This window comes from Chrysemys picta, chromosome 14, assembly GCF_011386835.1.
Source record: "Chrysemys picta bellii isolate R12L10 chromosome 14, ASM1138683v2, whole genome shotgun sequence".
Taxonomy (NCBI): Eukaryota; Metazoa; Chordata; order Testudines; family Emydidae; genus Chrysemys; species Chrysemys picta.
In genome coordinates, this window is record NC_088804.1 from 8,800,425 (window position 1) to 8,822,936 (window position 22,512).

The 22,512-nt window shown below is 51.4% G+C and overlaps 2 protein-coding genes across 4 annotated transcripts in view; both read right to left on the reverse strand.

The window, feature by feature from the left end:
* The window catches only part of LOC135975586 (polymeric immunoglobulin receptor-like), a 32,570-nt gene extending 23,651 nt beyond the window's left edge, over positions 1-8,919 (reverse strand). Inside the window, exon 1 of one of the 2 annotated variants that reach the window (XM_065566923.1) lies at positions 8,183-8,919. In XM_065566923.1, coding sequence (XP_065422995.1) covers positions 8,183-8,243 — 61 coding nt within the window. In that variant the 5' untranslated portion in view covers positions 8,244-8,919. The remainder of the gene's footprint in view (positions 1-8,182) is intronic. The other variant, XM_065566924.1, reaches the window with a different exon arrangement.
* Positions 8,920-14,178: 5,259 nt separating this feature from the next.
* The window catches only part of LOC101952494 (cell surface A33 antigen-like), a 51,094-nt gene continuing 42,760 nt past the window's right edge, over positions 14,179-22,512 (reverse strand). Inside the window, exons 3-6 of one of the 2 annotated variants that reach the window (XM_065566921.1) lie at positions 20,234-20,557; positions 18,374-18,487; positions 17,858-17,904; positions 14,182-17,304 (exon numbers count right to left, since the gene is read on the reverse strand). In XM_065566921.1, the coding sequence (XP_065422993.1) occupies positions 17,143-17,304; positions 17,858-17,904; positions 18,374-18,487; positions 20,234-20,557 (647 nt within the window). In that variant the 3' untranslated portion in view covers positions 14,182-17,142. Of the gene's footprint in view, positions 17,305-17,857; positions 17,905-18,373; positions 18,488-20,233; positions 20,558-22,512 lie in introns of both variants that reach the window. The other variant, XM_065566922.1, reaches the window with a different exon arrangement.

Here is a 22,512-nt window from a genome sequence, read left to right on the forward strand (position 1 = left end):
GAAGAAGCGGGAGCCGCGATCCATCTCCCGAAGGAGGCGGATGCGGGATCGAACAAAAGCACCCCGGGCCCGATGATCGTCGAGGGCCCGGAGCTCCTCCCGCTTCTCCCGGCACGCTCCGCAAAGGGATGGATCCTCAGGGCTGGCGGCCAGACGCCTCTCTAGCTCCAAGACCTCCCGTTCCAACTGCTCTATCGCCACATCCCTCCGTCGGCTGGCACCCCGGGTGGAATCACGGCAGAAGAGCCGGGCGCGCACCTTTCCTAGGTCCCACCATCGCCGCGCCGAGGGAAAGGCACGCCGCTGCCCTCGCCAGACCAGCCAGAACTCCCGGAAGGACGCCACGAAGCCCACATCCTCCAACAAGCTATTGTTAAAGTGCCAATAGGCCGGCCCCGGCCTCTCCCCACATAGAGAGGCCGTCACGGTGACTAAATGGTGATCAGAAAAGGGGGCCGGCCGCACATCGGAGGAGTGGGCCCGTGAGAGATGGAGACGTGACAAGTAAATGCGGTCCAACCGGGAGTGGCACGACCGATGGACTTCCACCCGGACGTAGGTGAACGTGGAGACGTCGTCCGGGTGGTGGTCGCGCCAGACGTCCACCAGGGAATGACGTTCTACAATCTCCCGGAGGACGTCCGCTGCGGCCGGGCACTGCTCGGTCCCCGAGCGGTCCCGCTCCTCGAGGGTAGCGTTGAAGTCGCCGCCCAGAACCAGGCACTCACGAGGATCCAAGGAGCCGAGGAAGGCGGATGCCTGCTGATAGAAAGGCAGCCGCTCCGGGCCCGATGTCGGGGCATAGACGTTGACAAGATTAATCACAAGCCCCTCCATACGGACCCGGAGGTGCAGCAGGCGGCCCGGCACAACCTCGGCAACCCCCAGCACCTCGGGCCGTAGGTCGGGAGAGAACAGGGTAGCCACTCCAGCCGTACGAGCTGTGAGATGGCTAAAATAGACCTTGTCCCCCCACTCCAGCCGCCAGCTGTCTTCGGCGGCCGGATCCGTGTGGGTCTCCTGCAGGAAAACCACAGAATACCCCCCTTCCTGAAGGAAGGAGAGCACCTGGCACCTGCGGAGACCCACCCTACAGCCCCTGGTGTTCAATGTTGCAAAAGAGATAGGTGGCATGAGGAGGGCTGGGGGGGATCCTCGCTGGCAGGGACGCTCGCGGCCCCCATTGGGCCGCGCAGCAAACCGTGACCCACCCCGAAGGTGAGCAAGGAGTCACGGAAGCTGCGGACCCGCTGGTAAGCCGCAGCACCCTGCTTCCCGGTCCTTTTACCCTCCCCCATGAGGGCCCTCGCGGCCCGGAGGATCTGGTGGAAATCCCCCCATCGCTGGAGAGCGAGCGGCACCTTATTGCGGGAGCCACGCACATCTTCTAAAAACTCCCGCAGCTCTTCTCGCAGCATATGGGGGGGTGGGGTCACTGGCTGCAGATCATCCCCCGTTGGGGCCCCTGGCTCGGCCCCGTGGCCCACTGAGACGGGCAGGCAAGGGGCGGACCCTCGACGTGGCGCCCGATGGACCGGCGCCACACGGTCCGCCTCAGACCCCGGCTTAATGGGGGGCGGCGGCGGAGGGAGAAGAGCAGCCCCTAGTGGGTCGGGACTGGGGAATACAAAAGCCGCTCCCTGGGGGTCACCCTCTGGGAAAGAGAAAGTGACATCCCCAGAGGCGGCAATGGCATCGTGGGAGGTGGAGGGGACAGGGCTGGGGTCAGGAGTAGGGGTAGGGCCGGGGGCAGGAGTAGGGTCGGGAAGAGGGACAGAGGCGGGATCCTGGGCCCCAGGAGCTGGACAGCTGGAAGGTAGCTCCTCTCGGTCGGGCCCAGGGGTCTGAGGGTTAGGGAGGGGGTCCCCAGGGATGCCGGGCTCAGGCTCTACGGCAGATGGAACAGCCACGGCAGCAGGTGGTGAACAATCTGCAATGGGGCCCCCACTCGGGAAGGAACTCGGTTGCCCCACACCAACAAGGGATACCTCTGGTAACTCGAGTCCCGGCCGCGAGGCACCGGCCGTCGCCTGAAGAGGCTCGGCGGCCGTCAGCGATGCGTCACCCGCAGCCGGGCAGGGCAAGGAGTCCAGGGGTTCCTCGAAGGCAGGAGCAGCGGTCAGGGGAACAGGAGACGCAGAAGGGAGGGTTGAGGTGAGAGCGGCTAGATCAAGGCCCGCTGGCAAAGGGTCGTCCTCCCCCTGGGTGACCGGGGTCAGACCCAGGGCCTCGATCTCCTCATAGATAGAGGGCAGCTCACCTCCCACCACCCCGGGATCATCCCCGCTAACACCCGAGGCGACGCTTGCCTCGAGCATCGCAGAGGGTATAGGTGGTAAGGGGGTAGGAGGGGCCGCAACGTGGGCCTCCGCGAGGAAGGACTGCGGAGAATGGATGGCGGCATCCTCCGGTGCTGCCACAGCTTCCCCAACCGGCAACGGTAGATGTAAAGCACCCGCGGGCAAAGCGGAAGGCTCAGCAGCGGAGCCCCCCTTCCTGGTTTTCCGGGGGGCCTCCGCACCGGATGGCAGGAGTGGAGCTCGAGCCTTCCGCTTGCCCCGCTTTCCCTGTACTAGGGTCCAGCCCTCCATGGCATCGTCTGCGGGCTGGGTGACAGGGATTGGGTCGGGGGGCAGAGATGACGGCTTGAGGACCTGAGGAGGTAACAATGGGGCAGTAGGAGGGGGGCAGAATCCCCCTGGGGAGGGCCCTCTCTCGCGCCCGGCAATACCCCCACCGCACCCTCCTCTACAGGCCCCGCCACAGTGCATATAGCAGAGACGGGGTTCTCTCGCTCATCTGGGCATGGTGGGGGAGATACCCCTTGAGCCCGAGCGGGAGCAGTGGTGGTCCGAGAAAGAGGAGGGGCGGCTCCGGGTACCGGGCAACTAGGAGCGCCAGCAATGGTGGGGCTGGCACTCTGCCGGGGCTCGGGGGTCCCGGACGCTCCTCCGTGCCGGGCCAAGGGGCAGTCCCTCCGGACGTGCCCTATCGCCCGGCAGAGGTAGCACCGGGCCTCCCCCGTAGAATAGTACACCCGGCAATGGGTCCCCCGATAGGGGACCAAGAAAGACCCCTCAAGCGCCTCTCCAGCACGTGCCGCCGGCGGCAGTTGGAGCTGCACGTGCCGGCGGAACGAGAGGACGTGACGGAGGGCGGGGTCCTTGCATCCTAGCGAGAGAGGGCGAACGATGGAAATAGGTTTCCCCAGGGTGGAAAGGGCGGGCAGCAGGGCGACATTGGGAAGGTAAGGAGGAACAGAGGTAAGGACCACACGGACACCCAGGTCCTCTAGCGGCTCCAGGGGGACGAATACACCCCCCACCGCCAGGCCTTTCTCCACCGCCTCTTGGGCGGCGGCCTCCGAGGCAAGGAAAAAGACAACCTTGCCATACATTTTGGAGGCCGCCACGATGGCCGCGGGCCCCACCACCCTTGCCAACGCCCGCACGTAGGTCTCCACATGCGGTGAGGCGGGTACCTGGAGGCAACGGATACCATGCCTCCTAGTCAAGGTGGGGAAGGGGCCCAGGCCACTATAGTTGGAAGCGGAGGCGGTGGATGGGCGAGATGGCATACCGGTGGCCGCTGCCACCTGGGCATACGCCCTAGGGCCTGGGGGAGGGGCACCCGCAGAGCTGGTGGAGGGAGCAGCGGGAAGGGATGCCGCGGCCGGTGGTAGGGCCGCGGCAGTGGAGGCAGCCCCTGCCATGGAGGGCCCAGTCTTTTTAGCGGGGCTCTTTCCTTTTTTTCTTGCCCTGGCCTTTCCTGCCGGCTGGGGCAGCTCCCCCATAATTGGAGGGAGCTAGGGACGTGGCAGCAGCGGAGGTCACCCCGTCGCCTGCCGCTGCTAATGCCGCAGTGGTGGCAGGTGGCTCGGCAGCGGAGGTCGAGGTAGAGGCTAAGGGGACAGGCGGGGGAGGGGTGGCGGGGCCTACTTGGGGGGGCTCGCCCACCGTGTTCCCCTCCATATTGAGCAGGGAGGGAGGGGAAAACACACTGGAGAAAAAAAGGGGAGGGGGCGACTAAAGGAAAGGCAGGTCAACCACTCCTCCTCGCTAGGCTGCAGGCAGGGGAGGAGGGCACCGAAACGCAGGGAGATGCGGGAGTATCAAGGGCTGAGGGGGGACAGTCACCGACACCGGCTCCTCTAGTTACACTAAGGGAGGGAAGGTCACAATAACAGAAGGGGGTGCAGTGATTAACCAAAATGTGATGGGGGGCACAAGCGCACGGGAGGGGGCATGGGCACACGAGGGGAGAGGTCAATCAGGGCAAGGGGGGCGCAAGGGAGCAACCAGGCTGGGAATGGGGCAGAGGAACCAAAGGGCTAACCGCAGGGTTGGGGTGGGACAACGGAACCAAACTGCAAAGGGAAAAGGGCGGGGCAGGCAAACAAACCGAAGCTGGGGAGGGGCAAAAGGCTACAGAGGGCAAAGGGGGTAGGCAGCAAGGGGCAAAGCTTGGGGGCCTGTTGCAAAAGGGGAAGGGGTCAGTCCGGGGGGGGAGGGGGTATGTGCGCCCACGAGCGCTTGCGAAAAAGTCAATGTGCGGGCCGCCTGCCCGCCGCTGCAGGCCCAAATGCTGTCAGTAGGGCGTGGCAGGCCAGGAAAGCAGCAGAGTCCCAGAGGCAGGAGCGGAGACAGATGGAAAATGGGCTGTGGGGTTGGTGGTGGAGGGGGCAACGGTGGTGGTGGGGGTTTGGGGGGGGGGGGACACACAGATGGACCGGGGGCAGGCTCCACGCCACACCCCCTGTGTCCCCACAAACGCAGTCTAGACCTCCACCACTAGAGCACAGTTCGAAAATTACTCAGTTCAAAACAGCCCCCTCCACAGTGGTCTCCAGAGTCTCAAGCGCTCCCCCAGCAGCCGATGGACCGCGCAGTCCTCTTCCTCCACCTCCAGGCTCTAGCAGCTCCCCAGGACACGCACAGCACCGGCAGCAGCAGCAGCAGCAGTAGCAGCTCCGGCAACCCTGGCAGCCAAGCAGGAAGGACCCCCCCACAGGTGGTAGTGCTGATGGTGAAGGTGGGGGGTCTTAGCTTCTCCCTCCAAAGATGGTGAGGAGGGGGGGCTGACCGGCAAGGCCCCCCCACCCCTGACTCAGCAGCAGTGGTAGCAACAGCAGCAGCAGTCTAAGGAGGGAGCTCTAGCCAGCAGCAGCAGCCCAGGGAGTAAAGGAGAAGGAGCTCCAACTAGCAAGGCAGGTGGAGAGGAGAAGGAGAAGGAGGGAGAGCTCCAGCCAGGAGGGCAGCCACAGAGGACCCTGAGCACGCTCTGTAGCGGGGTGGACACCCGCTCCTGCCTGGCAGGGCTTGAAAGCAGCCCTGCAGAGGGCGGCACCTCTAAAAGCTGGGCTGATTGGGGAAATGGGCGCAGCTGGGCCACGCCCCAATCAGGCCACAGCTGGCCTGTATAAAAAGGCTGTGAACCAGAGGCCAAACAGTCTCTCTCTGCCTTCAGAGGGAGAAGGGCCTGGCTGCAGGGAGACAAAGTACCTGAGTGGAGCAGGGCTGGGGAACTCCAGCCTGGAAAGCCCAGGCTGCGGCCTAGTAGAAGGCCAAGGGGTACTGGGGGTTGCAGAGGGAGCCCAGGGGTAGGCCAAGGCAGCAGGTCGAAACCCAACCTTGCCTGTGATGCAGTCTGCATCCAGTTTGTCCACATCATTTTGAATGTTGATCCTACTCTCCAAAGCAAAGCTTGATGTCACCTGTAAACTTTATAAGTCTACTCTCTATGCCATTATTTAAATCACTGATGAAGATATTGAACAGAACTGGACCCAGAACTGATCCCTGTGGGACCCTACTCGATATGCCCTTGCACCTTGACTATGAACCACTGATAATGACTACTCTCTGGGAATGGTTTTCCAATCAGTTATGCACCCACCTTGTAGTAGCTTCATCTAGGTTGTATTTCCCTAGTTTGTTTATGAGATGGTCATGTGAGACAATATCAAAAGCCTTACTAAAGTCCAGATATACCACATCTATTGCTTCTCACCTATTCACAAGGCTTGTTAACCTGTCAAAGAAAGCTATCAGGTTGGTTTAACATGATTTGTTCTTGACAAATCTATGCTGACTGTTACTTATCAACTTACTATATTCTAGGTATTTGCAAATTGATTGCTTAATTACTCGCTCCATTATCTTTCTGGGTACTGAAGTTAAGCTGATTGGCCTGTAATTCCCCAAGTTGTCCTTATTTCCCTTTTTATAGAATGGCACTAGATTTGCCCTTTTCCAGTCCTCTGGAATCTCTCCCGTCTTCCATGACTTTTTGAAGATAATCGCTAATGGCTTAGCTAGCTCCTCAGTCAGCTCCTTGAGTATTCTAGGATGTATTTCATCAGACCCTGGTGACTTGAAAACATGTAACTTGTCTAATTTTTAACTTGTTTTCTTCCCCTATTTTATCCTCCGATCCTACCTCATTTTCACTGGCATTCACTATGTGAGATATCCCAACACTACTCATCTTTTCGGTGAAAACTGAAACAAAAATGTCATTTAGCACCTCTGCCATTTCCACACTTTCTGTTTCTGTGTCCCCCGCCCCTCGGTGAGTAACAGGCCTACCCTGTCCTTGGTCGTCTTCGTGATTGTAATATGATTTAGCTCAAAGAAGTTCTGGGCTCGATGTAGGAATTACTAAGCAAGACTCTATGACCTGTGTTCTGCAGGAGGTCAGTGTAGATGTTCATAATGATCCTTCGCTGGCCTTAAAATCTATTAAACTATGAGTGCATGAAACACGGGATGTTATTCTGCTGCACCTTGTCAGAGCTTAAGTCTGTCCACTTTTGCCTTGGCTTCTAGTTCCTGCAGTTGAATATCTGCCATTCTGTGTTCATGGTCAAACCACAGGCGTTCTCATTCAGCAGCTTCTCCTTCCATATCAGCTATGTTTTGCTTTTGTTCAAGTTGTAGCTGCTGGTTTTTCACCGCAAGCATTTTCACTGGTTCTACTTCCTTATCACTGGCAATTAACAGATTTTTCAGTTCCTGCTCTGGGGCCTTTTTCTTAAAAGACAACTCCCTCTGTGACCACAATTCTTCTAGGCTTTTTCTGTCAGGAACTTGATCATGGGTCACTCACTGAAACTGATTTTTAACCCTCAAACTCTCCCATATCAAAATTTATTTTTTTTGACAAGCATGTGGTTCTCATCCAAAAGCCCAATTAACCTGTGGTAATGTGTATCCAGGCAGGACTACACCACTGTGACCAGGGTCCCGGGGGGAGCCAACTGTGGTCACTCAATTACGGTGAACTGCAAAGAATGGGGCAACCTCATCTCCAGCTGCAGCCCTGGTTTCAGCCCCAAACTCCCAGCCCTGCTCCTGGCTGCAGCCCTGGCCACAGCCACGGCTCCACTCCCAGCCACGGCACCAGCCACAGCTCCCACGTCAGCCTCAGCTCCCGGCCCTGACTGCAGCTCGGCTCTCCGCTCCCAGCTGCGGCTGCCAATCACGGTTTCCGGAGAGGGCCCAGACACGTTCCATTACGGGTAAGGGGTGTGTGTGACAGAAAAAGTTTGGGGACCCGCCTCAGGGAGCTGGCAGGGGAAGTGGGATGGGAACCCTGGAGTTAGCTGCAAAAGGGGGCTGGGCAAGGTGGAATCAGTCACAATGGGGCTACTCAGCACGAGCGGGGGGGGGACAGAATCTAGGGCGATCGTAAAACAGCTTCTTTACCAGCTTTGCTGACGCAGAGGCCAACGTCTCCACTGATTTGTTCCCACAGACGTCAGTGGAGTTCTGCCAGCCGTGAATTAAGATCAGTCCATTCTTTGTTAAACTATGGCCAGGTCTGTGCTAGAAAGTGCTCTTGCTAGTACAGCTTCCACCAGCTTCTTCAGCAAAATAAGCTACACTGCCCACAGCCCTTTCTGGCTGGTAGAGCATCTACACTGGGATTTGCTGATACAGAACGTCTTCACAAAAATCACACCTCTCAGTGACAGTGCTGTACCGGCAGGAGTTTCTAGTGTGCACCTGCCATAAGAAGTAAATGATGTAAATTGATTTTCAATGATGATGCTCAGATCAAAACCAGTAACTCAGTTGTTACCTCCCTACGCCCTTTAATACCCCAGAAATATTTGTTACAGTTCATCCCTCCTTTCCCCGAAACACTCGCTTCTCTGAAAGAGCCAAACCCCCAAACTCACCCAGCCTCAGAGACAGGAGAAGTGCCCAAAGCAGAGAGAGCCTTTCCAGCCGGGTTCTCATGTTCCTTCGAGAACCTTTCCCTGGCAGCGCTGTCGGGGGCCCTAATTGAGGAGGTGTCAGATCTGCTGCTAAAACAGCCGGTGCTCTTAGTTCTTGCAGCTCATTGGCTGAGGTAACCCCAGAGCCATTGCTGCACTCTCTCTCCCCGTCCCCTTTCCGCGCTGTCCCTTACGAACTCTCCTCTGCGCGATGGTATCTTTATCTGCTGATTCTTTGTTCCATGTGTGAGTTTCCTGCAAGTATCCCCTGCCAACTTCCCTATTCTGTCACACTGAATGTTCTCAGATCACACAGTGAGTTTAAAAATATTACTGTTGAATTAATTTTTAAAACTTCCTCTCTCCTCTCTATCAAACTCTACACTAACCCGGCCTTTCAACGTTTGAAAGTATCAGACCAGCAATGTCCATGGCCCTGAATCTCCCTCGGCAAGGTCTGAGTCATTTCTATTCCAGTTGTATCCTCTCGGAGGGGGTGTGGATCGGGGTCCAGAATAACAAATATACCATGTAAAATACAGGTGTCATTCCCAAAGAGTGGTGCAGTGGGGTTGTAGTACAAAGAGTGAGCAAAATGGAGGGATAGTTTTAACTTTGCTTTGGAAAATCTCATCAGGTTCTATTCCCTTCTGCAAAACTAAACCCCAAACCCCGCCATGGGTCACACCTGAGTCCTATTTTATCTGAGCCCCCCCAGGTCATGAAGGGTTTGGGTGGCAGTTCTGCTGTTGGCCCATCAGTCCCTCACACTAACATGCGGCCTGCATATGGAAGGCCTTCATAGCTGCAGAATTCAATCCATGATTAAGAATGAAAATCCCTGATACCTAATACATGCCGCCACATCCAGGAGATGGCCAACCCAGGTGCACAGATGTGACGTCCCTTCATACAAAATGATGCAACTTAACTCTGCACAGGAAATGACACATACCTGGCAATCTAAATTTAAAAAGAAGAGTATGTTTTACTTAACCAGAAGAGCAGTCCAATGTCCGTTGGTAATAAGCAGTGCCTCAATGGAGGGTAAGCTGAGGACGGGGTCACCCCTGTGAAGGGAGGAAGAGAGCAGCTGTACCTGGCGTGATAAGGTATGTCCCTGGGGATCATGTTTGGGAAGAAGACCACACCACTTGGCCATACATGTCTAGGTGTGAGCAATGCAACAGTTTTCAGCTGTCACAATAGAGGCAACGAAGTATGTCACATCTGCCAAGAGGAAGACAATGCAGATGGGCAAAAGGAAATCTCACAGTACTTCAGACAGACTAAGGCAAGATCTACACTAGTGGCTGTATTCTGTGTCTAGGCGTGTGGTTGAGCAATCACCCCCCATTCTCCCCCCAGAACCAAGTGTCTGCAGGCAAACAGAGAACGAGGGAGCTAGGCCACCTGAGGGGTGCGGTGTACATGTCTCCGGCTCTGGCCTGGCCCCGTTCCCATGCCAACTGGCAGCATGGAAGGGGGTAAAGGGACTATACCAGGTCTCGAGTTTCAATAGTCCTCCACCCCCAGTCGACAATGGACTGAATCCTTTTCTGCCTGGTCCTTCCCCAATCTATAAAGGGCCGTGTCCCCCGTTTTCACCCGTAGGCATGAACTGCTCTGACCACATCACAACAGCTTTCTGCTGCACTCTTTGATCAGTACAGGGGAACATGGCTCCTGCTCCAAGAGCAGCCCCCTGGCTCACCGGCCACGCTTGGGTGCTGCTGATCGGTGTGTCATCGAAGTACATCATCCTCCCTGACTTTGTGCCCCCCTGTCTGGGCATTTCTCGGGCAGCACGCTGGCAGTGACAGTCCTGGGGCTGCACAGACCGGGCGAAGAAAGGGGGTGGGTTTAGAAGAGTTCCCATTGAGGGTGGGACCATTGTAGAAAATGTACAGTTGTTTGTCCAATAGCTGTTTTCTTTGTCTCTTCAGTTTCAGTGCTTCTCTTCTCCCCCCTGCTCCAATCTTACAAAGAGGAGCTGAACAGAACCGAGGTGGAGTTTGGAGCTTAGGTCCAGGGAGGGGAAGGGGACACTAGTTATCTGAGAAAAAGTTAGTCTCAGCAGTCCTTTCTCTCTTGGAAGATGACAAAATACTACTCTCCCTGTCCCTGGGATCTGGCTTCTCCCCGCACTGAGACATGCTGCACAAGGTCAGAAGTGAGGGTGTGTAAGGAAGCCGGTCTGGCAGCTGGATAAACACAGTGCGATGTCCCTTTGCTATGGAGAGCTGAGGGGCTTGTGGTGCTGCTCTGAAACTCCAGGGAACCAAATAAAGGGGCTGTGTCTCTTTCTTTCCCTGTACTTTTCCCTGTTGTTAGGCAGGCACAGAGGCAGGATTTTCTGGTGTTGCCGGGGCAGGGTGGGGTAGGGGGTGGTCATAGTTCACATTTTCCTTTGCACGACAACTCCATGTGCTTGATGAGAATATAGTCAATTTCCAGTCAAATTGCCTCCCAGGCCTGTAAATACATTTCAACAAATTTCTGGTGTAGCTGAAGCTGGGTCTTGATGGTCAAGGGCAGAACATATCTGCTTAGTCCACCTTCACAGCCGAACAAACCCCTCCATTCAGTGACAGGTACAGGGGTGACCATTTACAGAAACATCTCTCTGGCATAGAGTGCCGGATCTCCTCCACAGGACTGGAAAGCCATGTCCCTGTTCCATGCTGGTACCTTGACAACCTCTATTTTCTCCAAATGTTGGCCGGCCTTTAAAGAGGAAATTGTAAGCTGGTAGCATAGCCCTGATGTGAACAGCCACTCCCTGGGCTCCTGAGAGTCTATGAAAATTCTAAATATTTAAAACCTTATTACATGTATCTTAGTACCAGTAGCCTCTGCTCTTTCCTCATGGGCTGCAAAAGCTGTCTGGGAACCAAGGATGGTCTAACAGTCACATTCCTGGAATGCTGAAAAGTATCAATATTGTGGCCACAGGAAAAAAAACCATATAATGCTACCCTTGTCTTTGAAATGGCAGGACCTTCGGCACCCGGGAGGCAAACCATTCTGCTAGAACGGCCGGAGCGGCACCCAGAGACAGCAGAGACAGACAGAGCAGGACTCTGTAGCACCTGGTTATTGGCATGGACAGAAGGACTCAGGAGCAGTGATGGTGTCCCTTGAATAGATATATGGACAGAATTGGTACCGGGGTTGGTAGCAGGGTTTGGTTCTTGGGTTGGTGTGTTTGTTGTGTGGTATGTAGTTGCTGGTTAGTATTTGCTTCAGGTTGCCGGGGCTGTCTGTAGGTGAGGACTGGCCTGTCTCCCAAAGTTTGTGAGAGTGAGGGATCATCCTTCAGGATAGGTTGTCGATCCTGGATGATCCGATGGAGAGGTTTTAGTTGGGGGCTGTAGGTGTCTGCTAGTGGAGTTCTGTTACTTTCTTTGTTGGGCCTGTCCTGTAGTAGGTGACTTCTTGGAACCCTTCTAGCTCTGTAAATCTGTTTCTTCACTTTACCAGGTTGGTATTGCAGTTTTAAGCACGCTTGATAGAGATTCTGAAGGGGTTTGTTTCTGTCTGAGGGATCGGAGCAAATGCAGTTGTATCTTAGAGCTTGGCTGTAGACAATGGATCATGTGATGTGGTCTGGATGAAAGCTGGAGGCATGTAGGTAAGTATAGCAGTCAGTAGGTTTCCGGTATAGGGTGGTGTTTATGTGACCATTACTTATTAGCACTCTAGTGTCTAGGAAGTGGATCTCTTGTGTGGACTGGTCCAGGCTGAGGTTGATGGTAGGGTGGAAATCGTTGAAATCTTGGTGGAATTACTCAAGGGCCTCCTTCCCATGGGTCCAGATGATGAAGATGTCATCAATGTAGCACAAGTAGAGTAGGGACGTAAGGGGATGAGAGCTGAGGAAGCGTTGTTCTAAGTCAGCCATAAAAATGTTGGCATACTGAGGGGCTATGCGGATACCCATAGCAGTCCCGCTGACTTGAAGGTATAAATTGTCCCCAAATCTGAAATAGTTGTGGGTGAGGACAAAGTCACAAAGTTCAGCCACCAGGTTTACCATGATAGTATCGGGGATGCTATTCCTGATGGCTTCTAGTCCATCTTTGTGTGGAATGTTGACATAGAGAGCTTCTACATCCATAGTGGCCAGGATGGTGTTTTCTGGAAAATCACCAAAGGATTGTAGTTTCCTCAGGAAGTCAGTGGTGTCTCGAAGATAGCTGGGAGTGCTGGTATAGGGAAGGGGGCATTCCCTAATGGAGAGACTGATAGAAGGGTGGCCAAACAAGTTTGAGGTCCATCTGCTAACTCGCTGCTCCTGACCGGGAGGGGTCTGCAGGACTCCAGGACCACACCCTCCACTGGCACCCAAAACCTTACACATTCCAGTTAGTCCTTTTATTAAATGTTATAATTTCCTTGACCTGGGTGAGGTCCCTCCTTCCTAGCCGTGATGAACATAAGATGTTTTCAGGCTCAGGATTGGGGCCCAGAATTCACAGCACAGGAATTGGAATGGTGTAACTAGTTTGACATGGGTCTTGTGAAAATTATTGATTTCCTTACAGCCCCGGCTTCTGGAGTCAAGAGGATCGGTGTTGAGTTCAGCCTTCATTCTTAAAGAAAAATAAGTTTCTGGCCCTCATGTGACCCCAATGCACCCTAAAGACTCAAAAAGCAGAAGGCAAATAAAAACAACAGAAAATGTACTAACTTTTACATAATCACATTGTTTTAAAGCCAATCTCATGACTTTTGGTGAGCAGGACTCATGATTGTTGAATATTTGGGGTTGGCAATACTGTATCTTACTGCAAATGCTTTTCTGTCTGTCCCACACCCACTTCCCCTCCCCACATGGGTTAGGAAATATCCAAAGTCCCAAGGATGGGGAAAGTGCAGCTAGTGTGATGTGCTTACAGACCCCACCGCTACCTCCACATGTAGCGGAACTCCCAACACAGACAATGGGTAGAGAAATGTCTTTGCAGCTTCGTTGACGTGCAAAAAAACGAAATGCAATTCAAGCACCAATACAGGCAGCTGCCACCACCCTGTGATTAAAAGTCCCTTCCTAGCCCCCACTTCCCAACCTTAACCAGTTTCAGACTTAGTAGTGATTAGTGCTCCGTAATAGCCACTAAACGCAGTTAGCACTGCCGACAAAGATTGGTTAAAAAACATGGGTGCCTGTCCCCACCCTGCTCTACCCCAAAGCAAATGTAGCTAAGGTGGTTAAGTGTGACTGAGCACTGCTGATAAGAGGTGTGTGGACAGATAAGAAAACAGAATCGCACAATGATTGTATTACAACTCAGCCGCCATCCTCCTCAGCCTAAAAAGGTGTTAACCCAATGGAGTTTCCCTGTTAAATCTCTTGAATGTGTGAATTGTCACAGGAATGAACACCCTCCCAAAGCTCTGTAGCCCCCGGGTATGTGCCAATGTTCCCTCGGGAGCTCCTCCAGCAGCTGGACAGGGTGTGATGGTGTCCCCTGGCCCAAGCAGATGTCATACTTTGCCTCCCTGCTGTGCCAAGATGCATCCAGATATGGCATCCCTGATTTCCCAGTGGTGTGAGGTGAGTGTCCTACTCTTTTTCCCCAGCCAGGGACAGCCTACCTGCACCCCAAACACCTCATCCCCGGCCCTGCCACATCCCAGACCCCGCACCCCAGCCAGAGCTCTCACCCCCCCACACACCCCAACCCTCTGCCCCAGCCCTGAGCCCCCTCCTGCACCATGAACCCCCCAGCCTCACCCCGCACCCCTCACCCGTGCACCTCTGCCCTAACCCTGAGCCCCTCCCACACCCCAAACCCCTCATCCCCAGTACCACCCCAGAGGCCTCACATTTTTACATTCTTTTAAAAAATATATATTGGCTTACAAAGCAGGTGTCAGAGGGGGTGGGACTTGATCCCGTTCTGGGCACCACCAAAAATTATACAAACCTGCCGTCCCTGGTGCCAACTTGCCCTAGGCATTTTCAAAACATGGTCCTGGGGGGTGGATCCCGCTGAAGTCCCCTATCAGGCCTGTATCCTCATCCTCCTACTCCCAATAGATCACTGCTTGAACGAAGCCTTTAGGGGAAATCACAGACACTTCTTCTTTTTACTTCTACTGTATCTGCTGATCAGAAAATTAACCCAATAGTTTTTTTTTAATGTTTATTTGCATACAGGAAATGTTAGCAATTTAGCACTCAGAGCCCCTTGACGTCTGTTCTCTAACAAAGAAAAGTGCAATTGAACAAATAACGTCAATGAAGTTTCATAAACTTGCTGGATAAGGAACAAAATGGCTCCACGGGCACAGCCTAAGCTATGTCGGTAAGAGAGAGAATGCGAATAGCCAACCAGCCTTAATTCCAGCGGTAATATCACTGCGACCGTGTCACTCCAAAGCAGAACCTGTGCCAGCCGGGCAAAGCCTGCTCTCCAGCATTCAGGCCCAGATCCTCAAAGGTTGTAGGTGCCTAACTCCCATCGATTGCTCTGGGCATTAGGTGCTTAAATACCTTCGAGGATCTGTGCTTAACGTCCTCCCGGTGCAGGGCGCTGCACGTGTAATGGGACAGGAGAACTTGAGCCTGCCTTCCTGGAAGAGCCGCTCTGCAGCTGCCGAGTTCTTCCTACCCAGCTGCAGCAGCAAGTTGTACACTTAGCTCCGTGCTCCCCTTTCACCCGAGTGCTACACAAACGCCATGTCTCTGCCCACATATGTATGCAGTGGTGTTGTAGCCACATGGGTCCCAGGATATCAGAGACAAGGCAGGTGAGGTCATATAGAGGAAGAGGAAAGTGATCAGGAACAGTCAGCATGGATTCACCAAAGGCAAGTCATCCCTGACTAAGCTAATTCCCTTCTATGATGAGATAACTGGCTCTGTGAATATGGGGACAGCAGTGGACGTGTTATTCCTTGACTTTAGCAAAGCTTTTGATACGGTCTCCCACAGTATTCTTGCCAGCAAGTTAAAGAAGTATGGGCTGGATGAATGGAAGTATTTGGTGTGGTAAGAAGTAGATGCAGTATTGTATAGTAATGGCCTAAATCACTAGCAGTAATTCTGCTGTAAGCTGTAGAGTTTAGGGCAACCGCTATGTATTTTGTACACAGCTTAGTCATTCAGTGTGGTGTCTCTCAACCCCCAACTGTCATAAGGGGGGACTAGACAACAGGGGATAGATCACTTGAAATTGCTCTGTACTGTTCATTCCCTCTGAAGCATCTGGCACTGGTCAAAGACAGGATACTGGGCGAGATGAACCATTGATCTGACCCAGCATGGCCATTCTTATCGACATTGTAAGGCACATGTACAGTCTTGGTGTAAATGGTTGAAAACCTTAATGACTTCAGCCAGGCTCATTATCTCCATACTGATTTATACCTGCCTCTGGAAATTACTTGCATCTGAAGAAGTGAGGTTCTTACCCACGAAAACTTATGCTCCCAGTACTTCTGTTAGTCTTAAAGGTGCCACAGGACCCTCTGTTGCTTTTTACAGATTCAGACTAACATGGCTACCCCTCTGATACTAGTTACCACTGAATAACCCATCGTTTGCATTAATGAAACTGATGTGGCTAAAGACCTACCCCACATAAGGGGACCAAACCCAGTCTTGGTGCAATCACAATGCAATTCGATAGCTGTCTTTTCTTTTGGGAGTTCAGTCTTGAAAACTGGTGATGCCATGTATTAGTTAATAATGAATTGATGCAGGTATTAATAATAAGCAGAACATTTTGCAGGTGTTCACATGGTTGCTGTGCTGTTTCTTCTGGTTGTATCCTTATGGCATCCATGAGTTGTGGTCTGCACAGGTTATATCTCATGCATCTGCAGTAGTCATAAAAAGCAGTGCATTATGGGGAGACTTTCAAAAACACACCTGTTGATTTTTTGGGGTCTCTCCATTTTTGGGAGCCCAACAGCCCCTTTGGGTTATTTTTTCTGGGGGTTTATCTAACATTTTTATTATTAATTATTATCTAAAAGCACAATCTACTTACACCACTAGAAATGATGCTTTTTTTAAAATTACACATTTCCTTTTTCAATTTACAGTAAAGCCACACAGACACACGGGGACAAATCCATTCCTGGTGTAAGTAGGTACAACTCCATTTCAATCAGTGCAATTGCACACACTTAATCCTGGCCTAAACTTGCTGTAAAAGCTTTAGTTAATATTTAAAATCTGCTGGCGAAGCAATTCACATTGTTGTTTGGCTCTTGAGTGGGTGGAATCCAGGGAAGCTGAATTCACTCCCAACAGAGAAGCCGACTTTGTGCTTAGAAAGATTCAACAATCATGTCAGTGTCATTCATGAACGTATGGGACATTGCTCTTGAGCCTTATCAGCATTATTGTTCATCCTCCAGTGTAGGGAGCATGGCTCTTCGGAGGATTTTCCTTCCTCATTCAGCACAGTTGGCATCTTCAGTGGAGGACAGCGCTTCCCACAACAAGATGGCAACATTTTCCATACTTGGGTGGCTCAAGGGCTTGGCTCTCGGTCACTTGTTCAAGTACAGTGCTGGTAAATAGCAACTAAAACTTGCTATAATCCGATGGCTGGTGAGTTTGTTAAATTAATTTCTGGTCTCGACTCAGTTCCTAGTGAAACACTGTCCACTGCACAACCCGTTTCCTGGCTGCAATCGCAGCACATAGACCAAGAGTAGATGGGTTAGCAGAACTCTCCATTTACCCACAGAATTGGTCTCTCCAGATCACAGTTGAGGCATGTTGGTGGAGCAGGAAACGAGGGAATCTTGCACTGCTACCTGTTCTGTTCATAACTAGTGGACTTTGATCTCCAAGGACATCTTTTACTAAGAGCTCATTCATTTTTTCATGGAGACTTGCATTTCATGGACATGTGAAATGCTGGTCACTCCTCTGTTAATTCCCACTGGCTCTTCCCCTAGCGATGACGAGGGTTGACTTTTGCGTAGATGTCATTGTCATCTCTCTGTTTTGGCCGTGTCTTCACTTCCGTGTAAACAACCTCTTCCTCTGCTTTTGCGTGTCTTTTGTGGGAGTTCAAGTCAACGTAAGTCACCTCATCAGCTGGTAGTGGAGAAGACTGCAAAGCAAGATGAAAATGAGTGAAGACTGCTCGTTCCTTTCATGCCCATATCGTACTGTTATAATGCTAGACCATCTTCCATTGACAAGGCACTGTAAAAGAGTGTGCTGACTTTTTAGGAAGCTATATTCTGAAACACCTCTAATGTTCCTGGAGCATATGCTGCATTCTCCAGTGTTTTGAGGTTTCTGGAGCTGCATAAGATTCCCCCTGTCTTGAACTTCCCAGTTCCACTGCCTAGAACCAATGCTGCATTCTCTATTATCACTGAAGATCCTGTGCAATCGCTAATTTATGTCCTCTTTATCTTTGCTCTAAGACTAATTAACTCTTGATTCCCCTCTGACTTTTTAAATGTCGTACCACCCTGATCCTATCCAGGACTAGTGCTGCATTTTCTGTTACCCTGAAGTTCTTGGAGCTGCAGTCTGTAAAAGGAGAACTGATTTCTTTATTACCTTGTATTCCTGGAGTTGATGCTCAACACTCAGTTCCCCTACGCTAGAGAGAAAAATTAAATGCAGCTCTTATGATAAGCTCTCCAACTCACCGTCTCCATCTGATTCATCTCTGCCTCTGACCTGCTTTGAAGTGGTTCTGGAAAAAAAATGAAGTTGTGGCCAAGCTGGGTATTCTCTGATGACCTTTGGGTCACTTAACTGAAGGAGTTAGTTGTCAGTCTCGTTAGTTCATAGTGGAGCAGAATCTACAGCCCACACGTTCCCACCCGAGCAATTGCCAATAATTGGTGGCTTTGTTGGCAATCCAGCCAAAGGTGGAATAGACGTGGAGACTGAATCCACCTTTCACACCTTGAGGTGCTTCCTCAGGTCAGGGAGGAGACATAGAATAGTCCTACCATTGCCCAGGCGGCATCTGTGCTTAGGTATGAGACTTCACTAACTAGGGCTGCCAGTTCACCACCGCTGCTGTATGTTCACTGGCAAAAATTCCCCAAATTACTCTTTATTCAGCTAAAGGAAGGACACAAAAAAGAATCTATCGGCATCGTATGAGCTCCCCTCATGCAGAAATTGTTTACATTTATTGTCCAAGTAAACCTTACCTTTGGAGCTCTGTCTCCATCTCCACAAAAGGATACCGAGCACCAGCAAGAAGAGAAGTGTCCCAGCCACAGCTCCAGGAACAATGTAAGAGCTCATTAGCCTTTGGTCAGGTGCTGTTGAAAGAAATGTTAATTCGCTGATGTCCTACTAGACAGGGGCTACAGAAGCAGGGGAAGTTGAGTTATTACACTCCCATCACCTCTAGTTCTAGGGAAAGACAACATAGGTCAGGCATTATCACCTCTACAGGAGTCCTGCTGGATAGGGGCAGGGGAAGATGCTGTGAGGTAGGTCACTAGACCACCCCCACCACCACCTGAGGAGTCCTGCGGCAGAACAGCTGAAGGAGAAAAGACAAACTGGGTCACTGTTCCACCACTACTTGAAGAATAACCGACACCAACCTGGTGGATTCATTTGTTAGAAGATGGTATTGGGCTAATCAGTTAGGGTAAAGTAAAGAGTAGCTTACACCCTCACCCAGAATCAAACTGGAACCTGCGCTGAGGTTCAACAAGATTTCCCTCATTTAAAAAAAAGACAGACAGTATTCTGCAGTTATGTTCCAAAACACTGCAGCTTACAATAGTGGTACTACTCTGAGTGGGTTGTTAGGTCTGTTCTCTAGACACTTCTTGTTTTTGTCCAAGACTGAAAACAGTATTAGCAATATACCAAGAGGCATTTCCATCCTGCTCAAAACTGGAAATACTGGAAATCTTCTTACAAGAGAGCCTGTCATGGTGAAACTGACTGTTCAATACGGGCGAGAAGAGCTTCTGAACCTAGAGGTGCTTCTCCGAACCTCTGAACCCTTTGTGATTCACCCATCACCCAGTGGCTCGGAGAATTCTGGTGGGCAGCAATGCTGTGCTGCTGTGCGAAGGACATCGGGGGGGAGGGGGGGGTTGCAAGTACTTGGATGACCCAAAAAAAAAAAAAAGATGGGCAGGATCTGGAAAGCCACCAGGAATCTCTGACTTCTCACTGCAAATCTCTCCATAGCTTTGCCTTCTCCTTCTGTTTGCCAGCAACTCCTGTCCCATCAATATCATTAGTATTAGCATTAGCTCTTCCTTTCCTAGTCCTTATTCTTCCCTAGGAAATACAGTGAAGATCTGAGAGGAAAATGCTGCTATTGACCATGGATGGTCACTCTGGTTCCATTTCCACCGCCATTTTTACCAAAGTCGCACCTGTAAATGGCTGTTGACTGGGGATATATTAAAATAAATGTCTCCCCCTCCAGTATTATGTGTCCTTTTCCCAGCCTGTCCATTTAACATTCCCTGCTTATCAGAGGTTAACGTGATGCTTTCACTTAGTTCCACTCATAGCTTTATGATGCCTGGTAAGACCAGAAAACCATCCCACCTCCCTTGCCCCCAAATGTTCAGTCTGGAGAAGTTGCCTCCTGCAATATGGATCCTTATGTGAACCGGATCTGACATAAGAAGCAGCCCCAGGTTTCACCCATCCACAAATCAGACATAAATTCATGTCTAACTACCCTTTTATCTCTCACAAATTCCAGATTCCAGGCACGCAGGCAGGCTTTGATCGTACCAATATGTGTGTATGCGACATGGGCAAGCATATGTTCAGAGACTAATTTGAGGCCATGTGAAACATTTGGCTGTAAAGGATCTAAAATGGAAACATTGTTCCCCCTTAATATCGTCCTGCAGGGCTCTATCTTGCAAGGAGTTTAGTGCTTCTGGGCAGGCGTGGAGCACCCTCAGCTCCCATTGAAGGTGGAACTGAAGACACTCAACACCTTCCAGGAGACATGTGTTCTTGTTCTCACTCGCTCACCCCCATTTCCCCAAGAAGATCAGGTAGGAAATTCTGGCACTTACTCTCAATGGTCACTTGGGTTCCTGGTCCATTCCCAGAGAGGTTCCTTGCTGTGATCCCCACCTCACACACATAGGTTCCTGTATTAGATGAATTTGCATTCTTCAAAGTGAGAGAGGCAAACCTATTCTCCAAATGCACAGTTGTGATCACATCGCTGTCATTCACCAGCTCTTTCTTTGGTCCCTCAGTCCCATACTTATACCATCGCACATACATGGTGCTGTGGTTATTGACTGTCTTGAATGTACACTTCATGGTAAGTTCTGAGCCTTCTAAATCATTGACACTGGTTGGGGTTTGATTCACCATCAGGTCGGTAATTTCTGTAGAAAGAGAAACACAGATGATGGCACCTTCATTGAGAAACAGTTCAATGTGCCAGCAGACAAGGGGAGATGTACAAAAGGAATCTCTCCAGTCCTGCTATTTAGTTTCCCCTGCTTGTTAAGAGTTTAAACGGATGTTGTTTCGTTTGGCCCCATATAGAGCTGTATTGTGCATGTCAAGACTTTTCTGCTCTGTTTAGTGAGCAGGTAACCCCAGAAGCTTCAGTCTAGACAAACCCCCTCCAACAATGTGACATCTTACCCAAATCTTGTGTATGCCTGACACGCCTGCCAAATTCCTCACATTCAAACCCTTCTTGAGACCTATTTCCCTCCACCAGCCCAATGCAGGGCAAGAGAGAGGGTGGCCAATTATCCTTCATTACAGAAAAATGGGATTCCCTGAAGGACGTGGAATGGGCAGTTCTGAGAAGTGATGCACTTCTGCTGGCAAGGGCAGGGGAGTGAGGATCAGGGTGCAACCGTTTTTCTGGGCAGGGCTGTGCTTACAGCATAGCGAGAGAGTGTCAGCAAGTCTTTAGCGCTGGTTTTACTGGTGGAAACTTCAGCAGCTCCAGGGCTAGGCGGCAGCTGAGCAGGGGTTTTGATGATCTCCATGGCCCCCAGATGTTGGTTTTAAGGGCCTAAAGCCCTGTGTGGATTTAGTTCTATAATCTCTCTGCATCTCACTTCCCAATCTTCTGATAGGATGTCTGCCCGTTCTCCCCCCTTTGTCTGTCTTGTCTGTTTAGTGTTTAAATTCTTTGGCTCAGGGGCTCTCTCACTGCATCCATGTACAGTGGAGCTGATTGCAAATGCTCTGGCAAAACTTACCTTAGACTGAAATCTACTACAGATTTGACTCCACATTCGTGGATTTCCACCCCAACTTCAACAACCACCACCCAGCCATCCAGCCATTAAGCTCTCTGTGGAACACTCCCACACTAGCATCAACTTCCTGGACACCACCATCAGCTTCAACAATGGAACCCCACAGACAGCCCTAGACAAGAGACCCACAGATCACCACACCTAACGTCATAAACCCAGTAACCACCCCAAACAACCAAAAAAATCTGTAATCTACAGCCCGGCACTCATATAGCACAGAATATGCTCCTAGGAGAAAGTCTGGGATACACACCTTAACGCATTCAAAACTGCCTGCACGAAACAAGGACATCCTACTAGAGAAGTAGATTGCTTCATGGAATTGACTGTCCAAATACCCTGAGAGAACATGCTTGAATACAGAAATAAAACCTCCTCTGACTGCACACCAGTTGCTACCTACCACACTACACTGGAACCTATACGGGGCATCATCAAACAACTATGACCCATACTCGATAGGGACCACATCCTGAAAGAAGTCTTCCCTGAACCCCCACTTCTGACCTTCAAACAACCCGCCAGCCTCTCCAAGGGAATCATCAGAAGCAAGCTCCCCACAGACCAGGACACACCAACTCAAAGCAGCACCAGATCCTGCCAGAACAACAGATGCAAAATCTGCTACATATCTCCACTGCTACAATGATCAACACCTCCCACAACTCACCTTTCAAAATCCACGGATCCTACACAAGCCTATCACAATGTGTGGGGTACCTCATCCAGTGCACTAAATGCCCCAATAACAATGATGTGGGTGAAATCAGACAATCACGATGCTCTTGAATGAACTCGCACAGGAAAATGATACAAGACAAAACCACCCTTTCTCCTGTGGGGAATACGTCTCACAGGTCAGATACAGAGTGGTTCTCATCACTCAATCAGTTTCACACATACAGAATGGGAAGAGACTGCCTAGGAAGGAGTATGGCAGAAAGGGATCTAGGGGGTATAGTGGACCTCAAGCTAAATATGAGTCAACGGTGTGATGCTGTTGCAAAAAAAGCAACCATGATTCTGGGATGCATTAAGTGATGTGTTGTGAGCAAGAT